Source organism: Bolinopsis microptera, chromosome 13, assembly GCF_026151205.1.
Source record: "Bolinopsis microptera isolate Bmic1 chromosome 13, MBARI_Bmic_1.0, whole genome shotgun sequence".
NCBI classification, from domain to species: domain Eukaryota; kingdom Metazoa; phylum Ctenophora; class Tentaculata; order Lobata; family Bolinopsidae; genus Bolinopsis; species Bolinopsis microptera.
Window position 1 is genome coordinate 16262187 of NC_087084.1, and position 27064 is coordinate 16289250.

Below are 27064 nucleotides of genomic sequence, written 5' to 3' on the forward strand. Positions count from 1 at the left end.
TTGATACCAATTTATAAATTAAATCAATTAATTAATAGTAATGATTAAATCAATTATAAATTACACCGAAGTGTACCATTGTACTTTCGATGTGTATGTTTGGATTGTTAATAACGTTTAATTCTTTGCAGGATAGGCCAATAATTATTGCTGCACCACAGCAAAAGAAATTAGATCTCATTAAGAAGCTATCTGAAGATCATCCTATTAAGGGGTGGAGCATTATGCACTGGCAACAAGCCTTGTCCAATTATTGACAATGATGGTGAGATTTCACTTTAAAATTATAACTCTAATATCGTAGATTCAGTAATAATAATAAAGTAATGAACGTACGTATAAGTCTTCATGAGATTGATAATTTTTGATCAAAAAAATGAGTGATATTAAGTTCATTACATGATTTGCTATAATATATTAGATATTAAGCAAGCAAATCAATTTTCCAGGCAATACAGTTGCGTATACGTGTTGTCCATACTCCGAAAAGGGCAACATGTTGTGAATCTTGGTGTTGTGACGAAGGATTCCAATGTGGACCTCCCCAAAATCAGACGTGCATCCCTGTCAAAGAAGGAGCCGCAGCAATATCTGCTGCAGCGCCCCAGAAAGAAACACCACCACATTACAGTGCTACACTGTACACATGCCCTCCTGGATTAAACAATACTTGTACTGACGATCAGACCTGTTGTGTGACACCCGAAAAGCATTTCAGTTGTGCTCCTTTTGCTAATGCCACATGCTGTCTTGATGGTGTCCATTCTTGCCCTCAGGGATACAAATGTGATAAAGATACTAACGTTTGTAGTCCTGACAATTCAACGGTGCATGGCCTGGAAAGTAAAAACGATGGGAATTTAATTGACTGTGACTCAATGATGCAATGCTCTGACAACCAAACATGCTGCAGTTTGACTGATGGCACTTTTGGCTGTTGTCCGTTTAAAAATGCCACTTGTTGTTCGGATCACATTCATTGCTGCCCAGGAAATTTAGAATGTGATCACAAATCACACACCTGTAAAAGTCCTAAAAGTGACAGCAGCAACATTTCCTTTGAAAAAATTTCCACAGTAAGCCCTGCTGACGTGGAGTGTAAAGACGGATCTAAATGTCCAGATGGTATGACTTGTTGCTCGATAGGCAAAGAACAGTTTGGATGCTGTCCTTTTCAAGAGGCCACCTGCTGCAGTGACATGGTGCATTGTTGCCCTAAAAGTACTGTTTGTAACACGGAAAGAGGAACATGTGATCCCTCTGGAGTAGAACAAATTATCAGCAAAACTGAGAAGCTGCAGGCTTCAACAGACCGGCTTGATATTGCAAACATAGTGTGTGACGGAGAGATGGAATGCAGTAATAACCAAACTTGCTGCAGGCTAACTGATGGCTCGTTCGGCTGCTGTCCGTTTCCAATAGCTGTTTGTTGCTCCGATCATGTGCACTGCTGTCCTCACGAAATGTGGTGTGATCACAAGACTAAAAGATGCAAAAACCCTGGGAACTCTATTCCAATGGGAAAGAAACTACCAGCATATCCAAAGACTTCTCAGCCAGCCAGTTCAGTGCCTCTTGGATTGAAAGTACCAGCCACGAAACCAAGTTCATTTATCGACACAATCCTGAAACCAAGTTCATTTATCGACACAATCCTGAAACCAAAGTCTATACCGCTTGGTGTAAAGTTCCCTGCTACTAAGAAAGCTGCTGGTGCAACGAACTCCATACCCTTAGCAGTGAAGATTCCTGCCAAGATGACTTCTTTAGTAAAAGTTAGCGATTTAAGTGAAGTTTTGAAACCTGCCAAAACATCACACATACCATCAAGAAGTGTTAAATGTGATGATGGTTCATCGTGTCCTACTGGTACAACGTGTTGTAAGCTATCTTCTGGAGACTGGGGTTGTTGTCCTTATCCTAAAGCTGTGTGTTGTGACGATGGAGAGCACTGCTGTCCTCAAGGTTTGAACAATGAATTTTGTATTAACCATTCTGAAGAAACTGAGATGAATTAAGGAAACTTACAGTAAATATAACAACAGTTTCAATCTCGAATTACTTTAATACTTTATGTTAATTTTCCTTTTCACAGGTTACACATGTGACGTGAGTGGAGGAACATGTGACAGAGGTAACACACAATCTGAACTAACTGAACTAACTGAACCAACAATTAGGTGTGATGATGGTTCCATTTGTCCTAGTGGTAGCACATGCTGTAAGAAGCATCTGGAGGTTGGGCTTGTTGTCCTCTACCCATGCTGTCTGCTGTACTGATATGGTTCACTGCTGTCCTAATGGTTTGTTTACATTATGTTATTTTAGCTCATAAAATATCATGATTCTACTCGGATATATAGGGTATAAAGTATTTGAAGTTTCTATAAAACCAACTTTCCTCACTCTTTTACTGCTATCAAAGCATGACAATATGCATTTTTCAAAATGTTTAAAGTTTGATTGAATAGTATGTACTGAACCAGATGAATTTCAATCTATTTCAGTCGCTTGTTCATTTATTAAGGCCATTTTGATCGTAATATCCCCAGTCCCAATTACAATGAAACTTCTAAAAAATTCAAAATCAAAAAACTTAAACCAAGATTAAAAAACGTTTTTTCAGGATACATTTGTGATTTGACTATTGGAAGTTGTAACAAAGCCAGAGGAATTGAGAATCTACTAACTGAGATGTCAGTTGGAAGTGTTAGTTGTGATGATGGTTCATCGTGTCCTACTGGTACAACGTGTTGTAAGCTATCTTCTGGAGACTGGGGTTGTTGTCCTTATCCTAAAGCTGTGTGTTGTGACGATGGAGAGCACTGCTGTCCTCAAGGTTTGTCTCTTTACAAAAATTTAAAATGATGATCCTTCGAAAAATGTCTTACGAAATTGTGGTTAATGGAATGGGTCGAAGAATGAAGCATTTTGAATTCCGACTTAAAATTAAGAGGCAGGATATTATTTTCATTATTTTTAATTTCATTTTGTCTCTTTTTAATAGTAGATTCTTTCTTACAGGTTACACATGTGACGTAAGTGCAGGAACATGTGACAGAGGTAACACACAATCTGAACTAACTGAGTTGTCAGTTGGAAGTGTTAGTTGTGATGATGGTTCATCGTGTCCTACTGGTACAACGTGTTGTAAGCTATCTTCTGGAGACTGGGGTTGTTGTCCTTATCCTAAAGCTGTGTGTTGTGACGATGGAGAGCACTGCTGTCCTCAAGGTTTGTCTCCAATTAAAAGAATTTTAAACGATGATCCTTCGGAAAAGTTTTACTAAACGCAATGAATAGGTTATGAGTTGAAGCATTTAAATTCCGACTTAAGATTAAGAGGCAGGAAATTATTATTATTGTTTAATTGTCTCTTTTTAATTTTAGTTTCTCTCTCCCAGGTTACACATGTGACGTGAGTGCAGGAACATGTGACAGAGGTAACACACAATCTGAACTAACTGAGTTGTCAGTTGGAAGTGTTAGTTGTGATGATGGTACATCGTGTCTACTGGTACAAACGTGTTGTAAGCTTTCTTCTGGAGACTGGGGTTGTTGTTCCTTATCCTGAAGCTGGTGTGTCTGTGACGATGGAGAGCACTGCTGTCCTCAAGGTTCTGCCTCTTTAAAAAGAACTTAAAATCGGTGGTTGCAAAGTGGCGTCCAATCAGAACTTCTGATGAAACAAATAAGCAAGTGATCTAAATCCTTCGAAAATGTTTTACAAAATTAATTGGAAGATGGGTCAAGAATCGAAGCATTTTGAATCCCAACTTAAGATAAAGAGGCAGGACATTGAAATGAATAAATAATAAATGGTGGGGGGGGGGGGGGGGGGGGGGAGGGTTGTCACGTCGTCTATGTCCGCTTGTCTCATAGAATCCAAAAAGGACAGGACATAGGGGACATAGGGGGACATAGGCGGGGAATTTGACGGACATAGGCGGGGCAAGGCGACCTTTGACCCCCCGGGAAAAGGGGAATAGGCGGACATTGGCGGGGGAAATTTAAGGGGCACCTTAAAATTCTAAAAAAAAAGTTCAATTTTGTGTTTAGGGGGGGGAATTGTTTTTTTGTCCCTTTCCCGGGACCCTATTTTTCAAAAGGACAAAAAAAAAGAGCAGACAAAAAGGACAAAAAACGACGAAAAAAGGAAAAAAAATGGGGAAAAAAAATTAGATGCTTCCCCCTCCTACCTTCTCCCCCCCCTGGGTTTTTTCTTTTTCCCCGGGTCCCCTTTTCCCCCCCTCCCCCGTCCCTCCCACCCCCTCCTCTTCCCCGTCCCCCTCATCGTCCTCAACAGTCCTCCCCCTCCCCAGTCCTCCTCCTTTCCCCCTGGGGCCTCCCCCTCTTCATCCCCCTTTCCCCTTTTTCCTCAGTCCCAGTCCCCCTAGTTCCTCCTCATCCTTTTCCTCAGCCCCCCATCCTCCTCTCAGTTCCCCCCCAGGGGCCCCTCCTCCTCCTCCATTCAGTCCCCCTCCTTTCAGTCCTCCCCGTTTTCCTCCTCCTTTCCCGAGGTTTCCTCCTCCTCCTCCTCCTTTTCCCTTTAGTCATTCCCCCTCAGCCATCTCCTCAGTCCTCTAAATCCTTTCCCCAGTCCCAATTTACTCCCCGTCCTCCCCCAGTCCTATCCTCAGGCCACTCCTCCCGGGTCCCCCTCCTTTTTCATCCTTCCCTCCTTTTTTTCCCTCGGTCCCCGTCCTCCCCCTCCTGGGTCTCCTCCCCCCTTTCATTTAGTCCCCCTCCTCCCCGTCCTCTCCAGTCCCCCTCCTTCTCCTCCCCCTTTTTCCGTCCTCCCCCTCCCCCCTCCTTTTCAGTTTCCCCCAGTCCTCCTTCTCTTTCTCCTAAGTCCTCCTCCTGAACCCCCCCCCCGGGTGGGTCCTCCTCTTTTTCCCTTTTGAGTCCTCCTCCTGGGTTCCCCCTCCTTTAAGTCCTCCCCCTGAGTCCTCCCTCTTTCTAAATCCTCTCCCGAGTCCTCCTCCTGAGTTCCCCCTCCCGAGGCCCCTTTCCTCCCCCCGTCATCCTCCTCATTTATCCCCCTCAAACCCTTCCCCCAAAAATTTCCCCCTCCCGCCATCCCCCTCAGTACTCCTCAGTCCTCCCCCTCAGTCCCCCTCAGTTCTCCTCCCCCTGGGTCCTTCCTCCTCCTCCCCCTTGGGTCCCAGGGGGTTTTGATCCTCCCAGTCCCCTTCCTCCCCCCTCCTCAGTCCTCCTCCTATCCTCCTCCTCGTCCTAGTCTCCTTTATCGCCCCAAAAAGTTTCCTCCTCCCGGGCCCTCCCTTTTCCTTTTGGGGGGCCTTTTTTCCCGGGTTTCCCCCTCTGGGCCCCCCCTCCGGGGGGCCTCCCTTTCCTTTGGGTCCTCCTTCTCCCCCCTCAGTCCTTCTCCTCCTCCCCCTCAGTCCCCTTTCCCCTCTTCCTCCTCCCCTCCCTCTCCCGTCATCCTCCCCAACCTTTCCCCCAGCCATCCCCCTCGTCTCCCCCTTCTCAGTCCTCCTCAGTTCTCCTCCCCGGTTCAAACCCCCGAGTCAAACCTCCTAAATTTCTCCCCTCCCTTCCCCTTGGTCCTCCTCCTCCTCCTCCCTTTGGGGCTTCCCGTCCTTCTCCCCCCTCAGTATTTCCCCCCGTCATTCCCCCTCATTCCTCCTCCCCCAGCCCTTTCAGCCTCCTTTCCCCGCCATCCTTTCAGCCCCTCCTCCCCGAAATTTCTACTTCCGAATCTTCAGTCCTCCAAAAAGTTTGTTTGCTAAAGTTCCAAAAAAGGCCCTATTTTTCCCCCCCAATTTTCCCCTTCCCCCCAATCCGGGGTTTCCCCAAAGTCCGTCGAGTCCGCCAAAGCGTCCCAGTTCCCCCAAAGTCCTTTTCCCGGGCCCCCAAAATGGGGCCCGTCCGTGTTTTCCCCCAAATTCCCAAAAAACCCGTCCGTTTCCCCCCAAGGGAACCAAAAAAAAGGGCCCGGGGCATAGTCGGGCATAGACGGACATGAACCCCCCCCCCCCCCCCCCCCCCCCCCCCCCCCCAAATTTTTGTAAAACCGGGTAATTAAAATTTTTAATTCAAATTTTGTTTGGGGAACCCCCTTTCAATTTAAAATTTTTTCCACAGGTTTTCAATTTTTTGGTTTAGTGCCCCCCCCCACTTTTGGGGCCACGGTAACAACACCCCAAATTTAAATTTAAATGAGGTTTTTTTGGTTTGGAAAGTTTGTTTTGATGATGGGTTTATCGTGTCCCCCTTTCCTGGTCCCAAACCTTTGTAAGCTTAATTTCTTTGGGGACTGGGGGTTTTTGTTCCCCTTTTCCCAAAACGGGGTGTTGTGGACGTTTGGGGAGCCTGCTGTCCTCAAGGTTTGTCTCTTCAAAATGAACTTAAAATGACGATCCTTCGAAAAATGTCTTACGAAATGAATTGGGTAATGGAATGGGTCGAAGATTGTAGCATTTTGAATTCCGACTTAACAGTAAGAGGCAGGATATTATTATTTCAAAAAATTTCATTTTGTGTCTTTTAAATTTTAGTTTCTCTCTCCCAGGTTACACATGTGACGTGAGTGCAGGAACATGTGACAGAGGTAACACACAATCTGAACTAACTGAGTTGTCAGTTGGAAGTGTTAGTTGTGATGATGGTTCATCGTGTCCTACTGGTACAACGTGTTGTAAGCTATCTTCTGGAGACTGGGGTTGTTGTCCTTATCCTAAAGCTGTGTGTTGTGACGATGGAGAGCACTGCTGTCCTCAAGGTTTGTCTCTTTCAATTGAACTTAAATGATGATCCTTCGAAAAATGTCTTACGAAATGAATTGGGTAATGGAATGGGTCGAAGATTGTAGCATTTTGAATTCCGACTTAAAATTAAGAGGCAGGAAATTATTATTTTAACTCCACTTTTGACCTATTTGGAGGCCATTTATTAATTCCATAATTGCACCGGTTTTTGTTCCAGGGGGTGCGATTACAAAACTAATTGCACTGTTTTGAGAGTGACCGAAATCTTATTAGGTACGATTACTAAACTAATTGCACTGATTCCCTGAAAGATGCTGCAAATCATGGCTCAGGCAGATAATTAGAGTTAGAGAGAGCACCTCGTAAAATGAGGACCTAATTAAAACCGAGTATTTTACTACTGTGAGGTGCTGATTTAAGTATTGACTTAAATCAACTACCTGAGGTAGTTTGGCGACCGTTAGTGGCAATGGTCGCACGAAACAAACTTGTGGGCATAAATTTAAATTTATAGTTTAGGACAACATCTTTCCTTGTGTTTGGAATAAGTCAATCCTTACATTGCATTAACACAACACAGTATGAGGCTGAGATCTCACTAATTATTTGTAAAACAAAAAGTGGCATAACTTATGTTCTGATAAATATTTTTGCTTCTAAATTTCACAGAATGTTAATAACAAGTATCTAAACCTTTGTGGCAAGTTTTGTGTGATTGCGAACTTCACTGAGCTTATTTGACCAATTTAGCCCCTGAGCGAGCTAGCTTGAATTTCTCACCCAGAACTGTTTACATTGGTTAATAGAAACCACCAAAAAAATCCTGGGTAACAAAATAAAAAAACCAGCGATTTATTCACGTTTTACCAATTCTATTCACATGGATCCATCGCACATTCAATTCTCTTTATATTTTAACTGATAAGGACTATCACAAATGATCCTTCCTGCTTGTTTATATCGTTCTTCTTACATGGAATGTGCGATGTATCATGGTGAATAGAATTGGTAAAACATAAATAAATCGGTGGTTTTTTAATTTTTTTACCCAGGATTTTTTTTTGGTGGTTTCTATTAACCAATGTAAACAGTTCTGGGTGAGAAATTAAAGCTAGCACACTCAGGAGCTAACTTTGTCAGAGAAGCTCAGACTCACACAAAACTTAGCACGAAGTTGTGTCTAATTATGATTGACATTCTCTATAAATTTGAATCAAAAATATTAATCAGAACGTAAGTTATGGCGCTTTTCCATTCTGAAATAAAATAATTAGTGAGATCTCAGCGAGCTGTTACAATTTTAAGAGATAAGGATGGGTAGACTTTTGAGGCCCACCCTGTATAACAACAAAGTCGGTGCGATTATAAACTAATTACACTGGTTATAACATCAGAGGCGTGGAGTTATACGTGAATCTAACTGCATGTATAATACGATTACACCAGTTATTGCACTCGGCTGCGCCTCGTGAAATAACTGCAATAATCGAACTCGGCTTTTATTATTCGTGCGATTATTGTATCAATTTCCACTCGGCTGCGCCTCGTGCAATTAATAGTGTACCTTAGTGCAAGAAATATAGGCGGCAAGAATATAAGGCGCTAGAAATTAAGGCGGCAAGAAATTAAGGCGATATTTTTTTCGGAAAAAATACGATTTTTGATCGCAAATTTGGTTATAGTTTTGGTCGAAATAGTGTCAATTTTATTCTTTTATCAGTCTATAAAGCATAGAAATCTGTTTAAAAATACGATATATTGGACATTGGTCACATAAAAACTAAATGGTGCATGCACATTATATTTATAGTGATTGCTGTTCTGTCGTCTAAGTTTATAATTTTAAATTAGGTAGACATCCACTACATCAGCAAACTGCAAGTCAATTGGTATATTCATTGCATTTGACAAAATGATAGTGCACATTCTATACGCGGCAAGGAATTTTTATGTATGTATACTACATATCATCATTAAAATTAAAAATTATTTCTTTTTAAAATTAAAACTCGATTTAAAGCTTAAAAATGAAATGTAAAATTGTACGAACATTCGAATTTGAACTGACATTAATAACACATGTACTGCAGTTTAAATCTCAATAGAATATAGTCCGAGAAGCCGAGATAAAAAACATGAAGTTAGATCCTGAGCGCTGCAAATGGATCAATCAGCGAAATAAATAACAAATAACGAAATCGACATGTAAATTTAAAATAATAAAATCACACGAAAATTTCTTATGAAAAAATCGCAAGAAAAAAAATTAAGGCGGTTAGAAATTACGGTGGTCAGATATTAAGGCGGCAAGAAATTAAGGCGATTTTGTCAGAATCGCCTTAATTTCTTGCCGCCTATATTTCTTGCACTAAGGTAATCGCATTATACGCAGTTAGATTAGCGTATATAATTTAATTTTGTCTCTTTTAAATTTAAGTTTCTTTGTCCCAGGTTACACATGTGACGTGAGTGCAGGAACATGTGACAGAGGTAACACACAATCTGAACTAATTAAGTTGTCAGTTGGAAGTGTTAGTTGTGATGATGGTTCATCGTGTCCTACTGGTACAACGGGTTGTAAGCTATCTTCTGGAGACTGGGGTTGTTGTCCTTATCCTGAAGCTGTGTGTTGTGACGATGGAGAGCACTGCTGTCCTCAAGGTTTGTCTCTTTCAAAAGAACTTAAAATGATGATCCTTCGAAAAATGTCTTACGAAATGAATTGGTTAATGGAATGGGTCGAAGATTGTTCAAGTATTTTGAATTCCGACTTAAAATTAAGAGGCAGGATATTATTTTTATTATCTTTAATTTCATTTTGCCTCTTTTAAGCTTAATTTTCTCTCTCTTAGGCTACACATGTGATGTAAGTGCAGGAACATGTGACAGAGGTAACACACAATCTGAACTAATTAAGTTGTCAGTTGGAAGTGTTAGTTGTGATGATGGTTCATATTGTCCTACTGGTACAACGTGTTGTAAGCTTTCTTCTGGAGACTGGGGTTGTTGTCCTTATCCTGAAGCTGTGTGTTGTGACGATGGAGAGCACTGCTGTCCTCAAGGTTTGTCTCTTTAAAAAGAACTTAAAATCGGTGGTTGCAAAGTGGCGTCCAATCAGAACTTCTGATGAAACAAATAAGCAAGTGATTTAAATCCTTCGAAAATGTTTTACAAAATTAATTGGAAGATGGGTCAAGAATCGAAGCATTTTGAATCCCAACTTAAGATAAAGAGGCAGGACATTGAAATGAATAAATAATAAATTGCTTGTATACCGCCCATTATTATTATTCATTTATTTAGTTTTGTTTCTTGGTTAAGGGGTTTTCCAAACTCCAGGGGCTCGTGAAGTGTCTTACACAACCTCTCCGAGCCCAAGATCCGTAGTGCGTGGTGAAGAGCCACACCCTTCTCGAGGTGCCACTGTTAAGCTTAGTAGCCTGTTCTGGGTGATTCCAGTTAAAACAGGTGAACGGTAACAGAACACTGCGGCTCTAGACCAGTACAAGTCGAAAAATATAACCGGGACATCTGTCTCGTTAGGACTGCATGCAGTTCATCGGGTGCGAAGGGCCAGCATCCCTTCCACCCCAAATAACAACGCTACTGAAACAACACACACATCAAATGGACGGAGTGCTACTTCCGATTCAAGGACGGATGGTTCCAGCATGACGGAGGCTGGGCAAAGCCTACGGGACCCCAGTCGCCTGATGAGAAGAGGGGGTACTCGTCATCCGACCAGATTTATTAGTCAACAGATCATCCATGTTGACCCTGCTTCCAACAAATCCAATCCAGTAAATTATTGCAAACAGTTTTTACGTTTTGGAACATGGAACGTTCTATCTCTTGTCAGCTCATCTACACAGCTCTACCAACTTAGTAAAAACATTGATCAGTACAGATTGGATCTTTTGGGGATCACCGAGACTCACATGCCTGGATCTGGCACCACTCTACTGGACAATGGCAGTCTACTCATCCATTCCGGTAGAGTCGACGGGATCAAGAGACAGGGAGTAGGTCTCAGTCTTTCAAAACGAATCAGAAACTCCCTGATATCGTTCACTCCCACATCGGAGCGGGTTTTAACTGCTAGGCTGCATAGTAAGCAAATCAACATCTCTGTTGTTGTGGCCTATGCTCCAACTGAGGGTGCAGAGGAGAGTGAGAAAGATAAGTTTTATAGGACACTCACAGATACATTTGATGGGCTACCTCGTCACGATATCAAGTTACTGCTCGGCGATTTTAATGCAAAAGTAACATCAGGCAGATATGGAAGTGAAGCGGTCATCGGTGGGGAATCACTCCATAGCTCATCAAATGACAACGGGACAAGACTTGTGGATTTCTGTGCGACGAACCAGCTTGTCATCGGGGGAACTCTCTTCGAGCACAAGAACATTCACAAGGGAACATGGCGGTCCCCCAACGGGCTCACCGTCAATCAGATAGATCATATCTGCATTGGAAAGCGGTTTCGTCAGCGGTCAGTCACTTTTTGATGTTAGGGTATGTCGCGGGGCAGACATCGGCTCCGATCATTATCTGGTTCTAGGACTGCTGAAAATCAAACTTCAGTCAGTGACAAAGATCAACGCCAACAGGCCCAATGTGCCTGCCATTGAGCGCCTGAGGGATAGTACTACGGTTTTAGAGTACAATGTGGCTCTTCAAAACCGATTTGCAAGTCTGGATAGTGAGGTCGACCTCGAGGATATGTGGCGTAATCTCAGTCAGACCGTCACTGATGTCTCACTGGAGGTACTAGGCAAAAGACCCCGGAAGGCAAAGGAGCAACACCTGTCACGGAAGACCAAGGATTTATTGACTCAGCGGGCACAGTTTAAGCGCAAAGACCCAAACTCGGACACTAACAGGTCAGAGTATTCTAAACTTAATAAGTTAGTCAAGAAAAGCAGCAAGCTAGATGACAATAACTGGGCAGTTAGAGTAGCTACTGATCTTGAGGAAGCAGCGAGCAAAGGTCAGCAGCGTGAGGTATGGGCAAAGATCAAGAAGATCTCTGGTAAGAACAAGAAGCCTCAAGCATCTTGTGTCCGGGACAAGGACGGTAGGAAGATCACGGATCCCCAACAGCAGAGGGATAGGTGGAAGGAGCACTTTACTGAACTTCTGAACCCCCCATCATCAAGTGTCAACCTTGCCGACCTTGATACAGTACCACCCCAACCCCACTTTAACTCTCTCTCTTGTTCGGATGGACCACCCACCAGAGACGAGATTAGTTATTCCCTGACAAAGCTTAAGAACAACAAAAGCCCAGGAGTGGACGGGATAACTAACGAGCAACTGAAGTATGGTGCGAGTGCTCTAGTTGATCAACTAGAGTGTCTATTCAAGAAAGTGTGGGAAGAAGAGACTGTTCCTGAAGATTGGTTAAAGGGTGTGATCATTGTTATTGGGAAGAAAGGAGACACTTCAGTCTGCGGGAACAACAGAGGGATCACCTTAAGGTCTACAGCATCCAAGCTTTTTCAGATGATTCTTCTTAAGCGGTTACATGCTGGTATGGAGTGTCTCCTCAGGGAGAATCAGTGCGGATTTAGACAGAACCGCTCATGTATTGATCAGATTTATTCTCTCCGAACTATTATTCATAACTGTCTTGAGTTTAACATTCCTCTTTACATTAATTTTGTGGATTTCAAGGCAGCGTTCGATTCTATCAGAAGGGACTTTATTTGGTGCAGTATGAGACACTATGGGCTGCCTGAAAAATATGTCAGAATATTTCAGTCATTTTTTGGGGGTACCATGAGTGCCGTGAGGGTTAATGGGGAGCTGACAGACTGGTTTGATGTTAACTCAGGCACAGGTCAGGGTGACATTCAAGCACCTCCTGTCTTTAATTTCTGCCTAAACTTTTCTGCATTTCTGGCTGAGACCAACAAGATCATCAGTCAAGGCGCAGTGCTGCAGAAAGAGATGAAGACGGTCGAGGAAAAGGTCATTCTGGACACCGATTATGCTGATGACATGGCTATTATGGACAACTCAGGGGAAGGCCTACAGGAATCAACTGATCTATTAGTTCATTACAGCTCCTACGCTGGGCTCAGAATAAATGCAAAGAAGACCCAATGCATGGCTGTAAGCAAGTGCGCCTCCCAGCGACCTTTCATCAAGGATGATTGTATTGAGCTGTCGGTTGAGGGTGAACCCGTCGAGCAGGTTAGCAACTTTGTCTACCTGGGTGCAACTATTAGTGGGGATGGGACAATCAACAGAGACCTGGATGTCCGTATCCAGAAGGCTAATGGCGCCTTTCATCAGCTCTGGAACATTTGGAATAGCAGAACTATAAAGACTCCAACCAAGATCAGGATCTATAGGGCTGCTGTCCTCACTATCTTGTTGTATGGAGCTGAAGTCTGGAACACCACCAAAAAGCAGATGAAACGTTTCGAGGTTTTCCATCAAACCTCCTTGAGAAGGATCCTTAGGATTAAATGGTTCTTTCGTGTAACCAACGACGAAGTTCTTAGGAGGGCTGGCATCAAGTCAGTTGAGACTTTCATCAGTGCTGCCAGGCTACGTTGGTATGGACATGTAGTTAGAATGCCAGACTCTAGACTACCGAGGTTTCCGTTGAACTGGAAGCCAAACTATGGAAAGAGGTCAAGGGGCAGACCCCGTAAGAACTGGAAGTCCTGCGTACTCGAAGATGCTGCTAAGTTTACAGGTGTTGAAAACATCGACAACGACACAACAGAAGCTTTGGCTACCAACCGAGTACAGTGGAGACATATGTTACGCCGCCAACGCGATGTGTGTGATGCAGGCCACTCCAACGACTAGGAGGAGACCTTACCATGTAACATGTATGTATGTTTCTTTTCAATTTTAGTTTTTTCTCACAGGTTACACATGTGATGTGAGTGCAGGAACATGTGACAGAGGTAACACACAATCTGAACTAACTGAGTTGTCAGTTGGAAGTGTTAGTTGTGATGATGGTTCATCGTGTCCTACTGGTACAACGTGTTGTAAGCTATCTTCTGGAGACTGGGGTTGTTGTCCTTATCCTAAAGCTGTGTGTTGTGACGATGGAGAGCACTGCTGTCCTCAAGGTTTGTCTCTTCAAAATGAACTTAAAATGACGATCCTTCGAAAAATGTCTTACGAAATGAATTGGGTAATGGAATGGGTCGAAGATTGTAGCATTTTGAATTCCGACTTAACAGTAAGAGGCAGGATATTATTATTTCAAAAAATTTCATTTTGTGTCTTTTAAATTTTAGTTTCTCTCTCCCAGGTTACACATGTGACGTGAGTGCAGGAACATGTGACAGAGGTAACACACAATCTGAACTAACTGAGTTGTCAGTTGGAAGTGTTAGTTGTGATGATGGTTCATCGTGTCCTACTGGTACAACGTGTTGTAAGCTATCTTCTGGAGACTGGGGTTGTTGTCCTTATCCTAAAGCTGTGTGTTGTGACGATGGAGAGCACTGCTGTCCTCAAGGTTTGTCTCTTCAAAATGAACTTAAAATGACGATCCTTCGAAAAATGTCTTACGAAATGAATTGGGTAATGGAATGGGTCGAAGATTGTAGCATTTTGAATTCCGACTTAACAGTAAGAGGCAGGATATTATTATTTCAAAAAATTTCATTTTGTGTCTTTTAAATTTTAGTTTCTCTCTCCCAGGTTACACATGTGACGTGAGTGCAGGAACATGTGACAGAGGTAACACACAATCTGAACTAACTGAGTTGTCAGTTGGAAGTGTTAGTTGTGATGATGGTTCATCGTGTCCTACTGGTACAACGTGTTGTAAGCTATCTTCTGGAGACTGGGGTTGTTGTCCTTATCCTAAAGCTGTGTGTTGTGACGATGGAGAGCACTGCTGTCCTCAAGGTTTGTCTCTTTCAATTGAACTTAAATGATGATCCTTCGAAAAATGTCTTACGAAATGAATTGGGTAATGGAATGGGTCGAAGATTGTAGCATTTTGAATTCCGACTTAAAATTAAGAGGCAGGAAATTATTATTTTAACTCCACTTTTGACCTATTTGGAGGCCATTTATTAATTCCATAATTGCACCGGTTTTTGTTCCAGGGGGTGCGATTACAAAACTAATTGCACTGTTTTGAGAGTGACCGAAATCTTATTAGGTACGATTACTAAACTAATTGCACTGATTCCCTGAAAGATGCTGCAAATCATGGCTCAGGCAGATAATTAGAGTTAGAGAGAGCACCTCGTAAAATGAGGACCTAATTAAAACCGAGTATTTTACTACTGTGAGGTGCTGATTTAAGTATTGACTTAAATCAACTACCTGAGGTAGTTTGGCGACCGTTAGTGCAATGGTCGCACGAAACAAACTTGTGGGCATAAATTTAAATTTATAGTTTAGGACAACATCTTTCCTTGTGTTTGGAATAAGTCAATCCTTACATTGCATTAACACAACACAGTATGAGGCTGAGATCTCACTAATTATTTGTAAAACAAAAAGTGGCATAACTTATGTTCTGATAAATATTTTTGCTTCTAAATTTCACAGAATGTTAATAACAAGTATCTAAACCTTTGTGGCAAGTTTTGTGTGATTGCGAACTTCACTGAGCTTATTTGACCAATTTAGCCCCTGAGCGAGCTAGCTTGAATTTCTCACCCAGAACTGTTTACATTGGTTAATAGAAACCACCAAAAAAAATCCTGGGTAACAAAATAAAAAAACCAGCGATTTATTCACGTTTTACCAATTCTATTCACATGGATCCATCGCACATTCAATTCTCTTTATATTTTAACTGATAAGGACTATCACAAATGATCCTTCCTGCTTGTTTATATCGTTCTTCTTACATGGAATGTGCGATGTATCATGGTGAATAGAATTGGTAAAACATAAATAAATCGGTGGTTTTTTAATTTTTTTACCCAGGATTTTTTTTGGTGGTTTCTATTAACCAATGTAAACAGTTCTGGGTGAGAAATTAAAGCTAGCACACTCAGGAGCTAACTTTGTCAGACAAGCTCAGACTCACACAAAACTTAGCACGAAGTTGTGTCTAATTATGATTGACATTCTCTAAAAATTTGAATCAAAAATATTAATCAGAACGTAAGTTATGGCGCTTTTCCATTCTGAAATAAAATAATTAGTGAGATCTCAGCGAGCTGTTACAATTTTAAGAGATAAGGATGGGTAGACTTTTGAGGCCCACCCTGTATAACAACAAAGTCGGTGCGATTATAAACTAATTACACTGGTTATAACATCAGAGGCGTGGAGTTATACGTGAATCTAACTGCATGTATAATACGATTACACCAGTTATTGCACTCGGCTGCGCCTCGTGAAATAACTGCAATAATCGAACTCGGCTTTTATTATTCGTGCGATTATTGTATCAATTTCCACTCGGCTGCGCCTCGTGCAATTAATAGTGTAATCGCATTATACGCAGTTAGATTAGCGTATATAATTTAATTTTGTCTCTTTTAAATTTAAGTTTCTTTGTCCCAGGTTACACATGTGACGTGAGTGCAGGAACATGTGACAGAGGTAACACACAATCTGAACTAACTGAGTTGTCAGTTGGAAGTGTTAGTTGTGATGATGGTTCATCGTGTCCTACTGGTACAACGTGTTGTAAGCTAGATTCTGGAGACTGGGGTTGTTGTCCTTATCCTAAAGCTGTGTGTTGTGACGATGGAGAGCACTGCTGTCCTCAAGGTTTGTCTCTTTCAAAAGAACTTAAAATGATGATCCTTCGAAAAATGTCTTACGAAATGAATTGGTTAATTGAATGGGTCGAAGATTGTTCAAGTATTTTGAATTCCGACTTAAAATTAAGAGGCAGGATATTATTTTTATTATCTTTAATTTCATTTTGCCTCTTTTAAGCTTAATTTTCTCTCTCTTAGGCTACACATGTGATGTAAGTGCAGGAACATGTGACAGAGGTAACACACAATCTGAACTAACTGAGTTGTCAGTTGGAATTGTTAGTTGTGATGATGGTTCATATTGTCCTACTGGTACAACGTGTTGTAAGCTATCTTCTGGAGACTGGGGTTGTTGTCCTTATCCTAAAGCTGTGTGTTGTGACGATGGAAAGCACTGCTGTCCTCAAGGTTTGTCTCTTTAAAAATGACTTAAAATGATGATCCTTCGAAAATATTATACGAAATGAATAGGTTATGAGTCAAGGATTGAAGCATTTTGAATCCTGACTGAAGATAAAAAGGCAGGATATTGTTTTTATCATTTTTTACTTTCTTTTCTCTTTATTTAATTTTAGTTTCTTTGTCCCAGGCTACACATGCGACTTGAGTGCAGGAACATGTGACAGAGGTAACACACAATCTGAACTAACTGAGTTGTCAGTTGGAAGTGTTAAATGTGATGATGGTTCATCGTGTCCTACTGGTACAACGTGTTGTAAGCTATCTTCTGGAGACTGGGGTTGTTGTCCTTATCCTAAAGCTGTGTGTTGTGACGATGGAGAGCACTGCTGTCCTCAAGGTTTGTCTCTTTCAAAAAAACTTAAAATGATGATCCTTTGAAAATGTCTTACGAAATGCAATGAATAGGTTATGGGTTGAAACATTTAGAGTCCCGACTTAAGATTAAGAGGCAGGAAATTTGTATTATTGTTTAATTTTTTCTCTTTTAAATTTAAGTTTCTTTGTCCCAGGTTACACATGTGACGTGAGTGCAGGAACATGTGACAGAGGTAACACACAATCTGAACTAACTGAGTTGTCAGTTGGAAGTGTTAGTTGTGATGATGGTTCATATTGTCCTACTGGTACAACGTGTTGTAAGCTATCTTCTGGAGACTGGGGTTGTTGTCCTTATCCTAAAGCTGTGTGTTGTGACGATGGAGAGCACTGCTGTCCTCAAGGTTTGTCTCTTTAAAAAAGAACTTAAAATAAATGGTTGCAAAGTGGTGTCCAATCAGAACTTCTGATGAAACAAATAAACAATTAATTTGAATCCTTCGAAAATGTTTTACAAAATTAATTGGTAAATGGGTCAAGAATCGGAGTATTTTGAATTCCAAGTTAAGATAAAGAGGCAGGACATTGAAATGAATAAATTGCTCGTATACCGCCCATTGCATTATTATTATTTATTTATTTAATTTTGTTTCTTTTTCGTTTTAGTTTCTCTCTCCCAGGTTACACATGTGACGTGAGTGCAGGAACATGTGACAGAGGTAACACACAATCTGAACTAACTGAGTTGTCAGTTGGAAGTGTTAGTTGTGATGATGGTTCATCGTGTCCTACTGGTACAACGTGTTGTAAGCTATCTTCTGGAGACTGGGGTTGTTGTCCTTATCCTAAAGCTGTGTGTTGTGACGATGGAGAGCACTGCTGTCCTCAAGGTTTGTCTCTTTAAAAAAGAACTTAAAATAAATGGTTGCAAAGTGGTGTCCAATCAGAACTTCTGATGAAACAAATAAACAATTAATTTGAATCCTTCGAAAATGTTTTACAAAATTAATTGGTAAATGGGTCAAGAATCGGAGTATTTTGAATTCCAAGTTAAGATAAAGAGGCAGGACATTGAAATGAATAAATTGCTCGTATACCGCCCATTGCATTATTATTATTTTTTATTTTATTTTGTCTCTTTTTAATTTAAGTTTCTTTGTCCCAGGTTACACATGTGACGTGAGTGCAGGAACATGTGACAGAGCCAGTACAAACACAGAGCTCACATCCGGGTGGGATGAAGATTGCGGCGACGGTACAGCTTGTCCAGGTGGTACATCATGCTGCAAGATGACGGCCGGTTATTACGGTTGCTGTCCTTACCCTAACGCTGTTTGTTGTCAAGATCAAAAACATTGCTGTCCTAATGGTTTGTTTATTATGATTTTAATTGTTTCTGATCATTTTATTTTGAACTGTAAACCGTTCAGTCGCTTTAAATCGTCATTTAATGTAAATAAATTCATATTAACCTAATTTATGTGAGAGTTGGTTGAAAATGATTAAAGATTCTCGTTATGTTCTCTGTGTCTGTTGTCCAGTATTATGTTATCAATTATAGTAGTAAATCTTTCAAAGTACGAAATATCTCTTTAAAAGAGCATCCTAGGCACCTTATAGATATCAAAACGCATAAAAAAGAAAACAAAACATCAACCATCTTCTAACTTCTTCCACTCCTCCCTATCTAAAGCTAAAAATCTAAGGTCTTCGAAATCAGTCAAATTCTTAAGTCTAATATCAAGATTTCTACTAGTCAAGTCTTTTCTAATAACATCTAATACGTTTAAACATGGTCTACCCCGTCTCCCTTCCATAAAAATATCAGAATTTATAGCAAATAACATAGAGGTGTATGCTGGTGAGTCTTCCTGTCCTCTTAAGATATGTCCTAACATTCTCCATCGAAACTTAGAGACTCTCACAGACAAGGGAGTGACATAACAACGAGCATAGAGTGCCTCATTAGAAATAACCCCAGTAGGCCATCTGATGTTGAGGATTCTTCGGAGGTGTTTGCGATGAGCAATATCAAGTTCATTCAACGAAGCTAGTGGTGCAGCCCAGGAGTTGCAGTTGTAGAGTAGAATAGAGACTACTTGTGCCTCGTAGATTTTGATCTTCCTTTGGACTGAAATCTTGCTCTTCATCCAAACTTTCTGAAATTTACTAAAGGCAACATTACCAAGGAATATTCGATTCTTGATATCCTTAACAGTGCACATCAACGATCCTAAAGTTTTGTTAGAGCGCCACTCTTCATCACCTCTATACACTTTTCCAACAATCACCTTGCGTTTAACAGTGGGTTTAGGATCTGCTAAATAAAAATGGACAAATTCAGTCTTGGAAGAATTGATATGAAGGTCCCACTGCTGGAATATATCTTTAGCGATAGGAAGCATTTCTTTGAGTGGAGCAAGTTCAGTGTTATTAAAGTCAATATCATCAGAGTATCCTGTTTCGAGTGGCATGAATTCTTCTGAGATAGGAGGATTAGGGATTGGATGATTCACTGGGTAAGGTGTTGATGATACTTGGGAGAGTACAGATCTGAGGTGAATAAGTGCAGCGGCTTCAACAACAGTAAATAGATTACCTGATAGTGCATCTCCTTGAAATGCTCCAGTTGTGCTTTGGAACTCAATTGATACAGTATTATTGACTTTTACTTTCAACACTGTGTTTGATAATAGGAGCCGTACCATCCTAATTTCATCACTAGTACAGCCAGCATCTTCAAGAACATTGAGTACTATTTCTCTGCTGATGGTGTCAAAGGCACTTGACATGTCTATACTCATTCTGTGGTAGCTCCAATGCTTTCTAAGTACCACTGAGGTTAGCATACGTTGAGACCAAATGATATCGCCACAACTTCTACCTCTCTTGTAAGCACTTTGTGTAGGACCGGTGTACTGATCTAGCTTGCCTTGGATACGTTTTAGGGTAATCATTGACAGTAATTTTCTGGAGCAGTTTGAGAGGGTGAGAGGTCTGATGTTTGCTGCTGGACCAAGTGGTTTCTTAGGCTTTTGGAGTGGAGTAATGTTGCCTTTTCCAATAGATGTTATGGTGGTGTTTGTTTCAAATGCGGTATTTATACAGTCTGCATATTTCTGAAATACACTTCTGTTTGCATACTTAATCAATTCACTTGGGATATCATCAGGCCCAGTGGCTCTACCACTCTTCAAAGCTTTAGCAGCTATCTCAACTTCAATAGCAGTAATAGGGTCAGCGAGAGGACTAGGTTGATCAAAGAAAGTGTCAATAGGCTCAACTGTATGTTTTGCAGTGAACTTCTCTTCAAAGTGGTTTTTTAGTGTAGCAGCTTTTTCAGTGTCTGTACCTATGAAGTTAGAGTTTTCATCATGCACACTTATGGTTGGAGCACGTTTGATACCTGCTAGTTGGCGAGTGGCTGCAAAGTATGCTCTAGAACTATCAGTTTCGTTTATCTCTTACGAGTGTCATTTTGAATACGATTGATTTTGGTACGTATAACTGATCTATCTTCAGAGGTGTTGTTCTGATTGAGTAGAGCTTGTAGAACTTTCTTTTCATCAGACATCTCTCGAATTTCAAGGTCATTACAAAAGTTTTTAGGGCGTTTCCTAGGAAGGTATCCAATACTAACCTCAGCAGCTTTATGTACATTGTGAAACAAACTATTCATTTCTTCCTCAGGGTTAGGATTAACAGGGCTGTCTGTTAGAATATCATTCAATGTGTTGTTGTAATGCATTTTAGCAGCAGGATTACTGACAAGGGTTGTGATATCAAAATGCATTTTAGGTTTCTGTTTGGGGAAGACAAGGTGAGCGTCACTGAAGTTGAAACGTGTAATAACAATTTTATGATCAGATTTAACAAGAGTACCCCCATAACTTCGAGAATTCACTAAAAGTTTCTTCAATCGACTGCTACATAGGACATAGTCAATTTGAGAGTAGTAGGGCAAAGTGCGATGTGAGTTTTTAGGAGCTGAGTAGTCTTTCATAAAACCAATTCTTGTTGTTATATGACGGACAGGGTGCTGGAAGCTAGTGTTGCAAGCAAAAAGTTTTTTATCAACAAGAAAATTAAGAAGATGCTCTCCATTTGAATTCCTCTTTCCAGACCCATACATACCCATAAAGTCATTATACCCGAAAACAATATCTGAATGAGACAATTTACCGAGTCGAGAGTTGAAATCTCCAAGAATATATAAGTCCCAACTTGATGGGATATCAACAGCTTTGCCAAGAAACTTGTAGAAATAATCACGTCTCTGCGGATACTTATCACAATTTACTTGAGTGTGTCCATAGGCATTGATAACACGGCAAAGTCTTGGTTTACCTGATTTACTTGGTATCTCAAGATCTAGATAAGCAACCCTGTCACTGATACTGTTGTAACACTTGATGTAGTTGGTATAGACTGAATTTACAAGAAAACCAATACCTGCTTGCCACTTATTGTCAAATTGCTGAAAGTTTATGAAGCGATATTTGTGTGATTTCCCATCATCATCTGTAAAATGCAAAACTGAATCCTCAAAGTGACGACATTTTGTTTCTTGCACAGCGAGAATGTCTATTTTACGATAATAGCAATCTCTCAAAAGTTCATCCCGTTTAACTGGAGAAGTAATACCCAGGACATTAAAAGTAGCTAGAGTGAAGATTAGTGCTGTGCTTCTTCTTTTTTTTTTGCGTTCTGATGTAGATAATCTACTCTGTACGTTGCCGCCAGAGCATCTGCCGAAATCACTCGAACAGGCCATCCTAAAAATTTATAATTTATTATCAATTATAATAAATCTAAAATACTGATAAGCTGATACACTAGGTACTACTCTAAAATACTGATAAGCTGATACACTAGGTACTACTCTAAAATACGGATAAGCTGATACACTAGGTACTACTCTAAAATACTGATAAGCTGATACACTAGGTACTTGAGCCCACAGTTTGGCTCCATATTGAGCCATACTACCCATAAGTTAGTAGTTCATACTCAATTTTTCTAAAAACCCTTCTCGGAGCATATAAATCACCTTCAGAAGGATTCCGTAGAAGGAATTTCATTCCTTCATTCCATTATTGCATCTTTATACGGACTAAGGTTTAATTTGTTCTACTCACGGCAAAGTTTCCATTGCTGATAGTTCCTCTCAGGGAATGTTACCGTGTTATATCATCGTATCATATTTCAATATCCATTATCCATTATCATTAGTGGCCAGAAAGCCAGTGAAAAGGCCTAGTATTAAATTGTTTTTATCGTTAAAACGTTATAAAGTTAGGTTAGCAAGGAAAATATACGATTGACAATTTTCTGCGATATTTCAATAAATGTATATTGTATAGGGACATAAAGATACATAAAATGTATATTTGTATAGGTAAATTCCGCTCAAACTATACCACCATGCATACATAACATAAGAAATCAAAGTTTCAACAATACAATACAATAAACTTCATTTCCCCTCAGGTCATACATGTGACTCCAGCTCTAAAAAGTGCTATCACCACCAATCAGAGGCCAATAACACCCTACAAGCCGGCCAGGTGATGGGTGATAACACCCTACAAGCCGGCCAGGTGATGGGTGATAACACCCTCCAAGCCGGCCAGGTGATGGGTGATAACACCCTCCAAGCCGGCCAGGTGATGGGTGATAACACCCTCCAAGCCGGCCAGGTGATGGGTGATAACACTCTACAAGCCGGCCAGGTGATGGGTGATAACACCCTCCAAGCCGGCCAGGTGATGGGTGATAACACCCTACAAGCCGGCCAGGTGATGGGTGAGATTAGCCCTGCTCAACACATTCCTTCATCACGTGGTATGAGTAATAAAAGCATTCCTGAGGAGGGTTCTGGGGATGATGGAAAGGGGTTCTGTAAGGACGGCAAGTGGTGTGGCGTTGAGAAATGTTGTTATGATTCAGATGGTAAAACTGTTGGCTGCTGCAAGTTCGCTAAAGGTAATATTTTTGTTGAAACTCTTAGTTTTTTAGTTGAAACTCTTTATTCTTCAGTTGAAATTCTTAGTTCTTTAGTTACAACTCTTAGTTCTATCTTTGTAAATATGTGTGCCGTTATAATTGTTTGTCGTTATAATTGTAAACAAGTTTGCGAATTTATAAGTATTTTTTATTCATTGAAATACTTTAAATTAATGAATTTATCTTTCATTCGGTGAGCTGGGAAACTCCCTAATTCAGTTATTCAGGCCTGCTCAATGCTCAAGATAAGATAAGACTTGATAAGATAATACAGTACTTGTGACAGAAAAAACGTCATGATTTCATATTACGAGAACCTCGTGATATCAAGATAAAGTGATAACATTTTCAGGTGTGTGCTGTTCTAATGGTAAAAACTGTTGTAAGGCGACTGAAATATGTACACAGCAAGGAAGCTGCATTCCTTCCAACTCTTCTGGTATCGGTGAGAATTTTTTAATATTTTATCAATATCAGTAAGTCTGAACATTGAACAAGCTGAAATAACTGCTAATTGTGGAGCCTTCCTACGGAATTGAGTACGAAGTAGGGTTCAAATATCAATATTCGATATTATTAATATTTTTGTGTATCAATGATACGATACTATGTATCATTTAAAAAGGCAACATTTGTATTTATCACGTATTGACATATTTTGACAAAGCGAATTTTCAATAATTATCCCGAGCATAATTACTCAACAACCCCAATCCAGGACCTTAAAGTAAAGTAATAATCTACCGTCTCTGAAAAAATTAGGCGTTCAGCATGTTCAGAGAAAACAATACAGGTGTTTTAATATTGAATGGGCGTGGTCTAAATTATTAGAATTTTCAAATTTTGACGACGGAATCCTCGAACCAGTAAGTACAGTATGCTATCTGCAAAGCAACAGCTCTCAAATATAAAACACGGCGGAGCTATCAAGGCCAACGTATGTTCAGTGACTTTTGGCCCACCCTGTATGATGATGACATCAATGTATCTTTCTAACTGAGTAGAAAAGTCTAATTCTGTAGCTTGTCAGGCTCCTTTTCACGGTGATTAAATTAAAGTTTCCTTGTTTCTCTTATAAACTATAGAAAATACATACGTTTATTATATACGGAATATATGATAGAGGGAATAATGTGCATAGTGTAGCATTATAAATTACATATATATTCAGTATAATCAGTACTCAGTAGGTTACTCGATACATTCAATATTCATGGGTATTAATTTGTATTTCCATAGTTATTCCGTGTTCCTTATACATCTAAACATCAGGGGAGGACGAGGAAAGTGCTGATTGCACCTCTTGTGCTGAAGGAGACACATGCTGTAGTGGACAGTGCTGTCCTCAATCTAACGGTGTGTGTTGTAATGACGGTGTCTCCTGCTGTCCTCATCAGTTCGAGTGTGATCTGTCACGTGGGCGTTGTATCCAGGTAAACTTGTTTGGTAAATTTTATGTTAGTTTATAGATAATTGTGATGTGATGGCTCTATATTATTGGGAGGATGTCTTTCTGCTGGTTATATTTCCCATCAAAACAATCACTGCGGTTTGTGGTTCTTCAGTAGTATAATAGGTATTTTTGAAGAAAAAAATGAGCGTGAATACTGTTTAACGATGACGACGGTTACTAGTGGAAGATTTTTGATTTTTGGTTTCTGATTTTCGAGTTTTAACTTTTCGCTCTAAAACGTAATTTGATCTTCTGCCTCGCGAATGCACGGCTTTGAATAAACAAGAAATGCGGCCGCTTTCCTTTTGTGGATGGCCGCTCAATTTCCCGATCCGGGATGAAGTATTTTATCATATTCCATACTGCACCTGGGGACCCCTGTCTTTGCGGTTTATAAGCATGCAGATATGGCGGAGTGACAGGCCGAGCGCCGCCCAGTTGATATAATTCTATATTGAATTTGAAAATCGTGTATATTTCTATGTAACCATATGTTTATTGTTTATGCAACCTGACACGGATTTGTGCAAAATAGTAATACTAACTCAAAATAATAATACAATGCTATCAATTTGTCCCTAGCGGGATGCGTACATGGTGAAATTAACAATGTACTTGAACATTTCAGCACCGTGCGCCAACAATTGTTTAATTCAGATGATCGCGCAAAATAACTTTGCGCAGGCAGACACGTGGGCGATAACTAGACTGGGGGCGAGGGCACGTACGCACGCACGCTCGCACGGTCGCAAGCTACCATATACAAAAAAAACCTCGATCGCTAACCCTTGTCCTTGACTCTTTTGTGCCTTCGGCACGAGTCATGGATCGGGAAAAAATCAGCTGACATCCTCTGTCCTCAGTTCAGTTCTTTTACTTGGAGAAAATAATGTTCGAAGGAACGTTGCGACCTGAACTATAGAGAGAAGAATCTGCAGTTGTTTATTAACTTGAGTACTCCATTGTGATGCAACTCATTCGAGTCACAAGACATATATACTCTATTATGATACACGATAAGTTACACGAGGATTACAGTGTTTTGCCTTCCTTATGTTGCGCGCCCGCTTCCGCCGAACGGATCGTTCATGTTAAAATGAGCGCGCACGTATGTTTATTCGCGCGCAAGTGCTGATATAAACAAACTTTATTTCATATCATGAATTCCAGAATCCAATAACCCATGGAGACGGTGAACCCTTTAATTGATTTGCTTGATGTCTTGTAGAAGGAGTTAATGTTATTCAGTCCGAGGAGTCTCAATCCTCCCGTCTCAAGATGGCGTTTCTCTTCTATCATTATATAATACGACAAGTTGATCTTGGTGCTCGATGAATCAAAGAGAAAGTGATAGAAACTACCATAGCGTACCTTTATTTAACATTTTACGTTTCAGAGAACCACTGGCCGGTTCCAGCCAATCAGCAAGCTAAGAAAACGGGAGAACGCACTTAGCTGTAAGACTCTGAAAGATTGTGGCAACGGCAGTTTCTGTCCTAAAGATTTGGAATGTTTGAACCTGTTCAAACTTTGCTACAGTACTCAACGAGAGGTATGATACACATTTTTGTTTTCTTTGATAGCACAACTGCTGCTGCAGCGCTACAATCTGCGTTTTAAGTAATAATTTATCGGTTTGCTGTGAGGGCAGCATTAAATTCACGGTTCCAGTCTGATAAAATTCAAGGGCTGGATTAAAGCATCACGAGGCAGATTCACCATTGTACCTACTTCAAGACATGAAGTGGAGTAAACATGAAGTTCATGTTTACTCCATTTTTTGTCATGATCATTTTCAAACAAAATGTTGAACGAGTGCTGTGTCTCGAAGGGCACACTGTTGTACTTCGCTTTTGATCAACGCTCAAATGGCGTGAACACGAACAAATCCTTTGGGGTATGCTTTTAAAGCCTGGTTATAAATATTAGAATTTTGTTCATTTATCTACTTCAACTAGTGATAATGACTTTCGTTTTCCTGTATGACACACTAATTCCAATTAATCTCAGGTTCACCAAAATATGATTGCGACTGCGAATGATTCTTGTGGAGTGATACGAAGAGTTTGGATGCTTTTTCAATTATCAGTCAGAGACACGATCTTCGTACTTGGCTGGTTTAATCTTTAAGTCCAACTTCATTTTTCGGAGAAAGTTTTATTAGTTTCAGAATAATAACAAATTCAACATATTTGAATGTCTTGAATCAGATTAAAACACAATTGTTGTTTTCATTTAATGTAATGTTTTTGCGATAATAATTTATTCTTGACGATTGAAAAGTCCAAAACTTTGATCAATTTTTACGTTTTCTAATGTTTTATTATCATTTTTAATTGTTAAGTATTGCAGTGGCGAATGGTTTAAATGGATTTAATTATTTA

The 27064-nt window shown here is 40.4% G+C and overlaps 2 protein-coding genes across 2 annotated transcripts in view; one reads left to right on the forward strand and one right to left on the reverse strand.

Moving 5' to 3' along the window:
- Positions 1 to 22573, reverse strand: part of LOC134825497 (ATP-dependent translocase ABCB1-like) — an 86581-nt gene extending 64008 nt beyond the window's left edge. Inside the window, exon 1 of the mRNA XM_063837711.1 lies at positions 22563 to 22573. The gene's annotated coding sequence lies outside the window, so the exon portion shown is untranslated. The remainder of the gene's footprint in view (positions 1 to 22562) is intronic.
- Positions 245 to 27064, forward strand: LOC134824845 (kielin/chordin-like protein). Its single transcript, XM_063836821.1, is given in 26 exon segments — positions 245 to 265; positions 450 to 1965; positions 2096 to 2224; positions 2227 to 2259; positions 2262 to 2303; positions 2627 to 2839; positions 3025 to 3234; positions 3405 to 3500; positions 6533 to 6742; positions 9180 to 9389; positions 9581 to 9790; positions 13619 to 13828; positions 14014 to 14223; positions 14409 to 14618; positions 16242 to 16451; positions 16643 to 16852; positions 17034 to 17243; positions 17416 to 17625; positions 17902 to 18111; positions 18387 to 18590; positions 22712 to 22788; positions 22954 to 23206; positions 23580 to 23672; positions 24500 to 24660; positions 26077 to 26232; positions 26691 to 27064. Coding segments are annotated over 26 exon segments (5619 nt in total). The 5' UTR covers positions 245 to 259; the 3' UTR covers positions 26811 to 27064.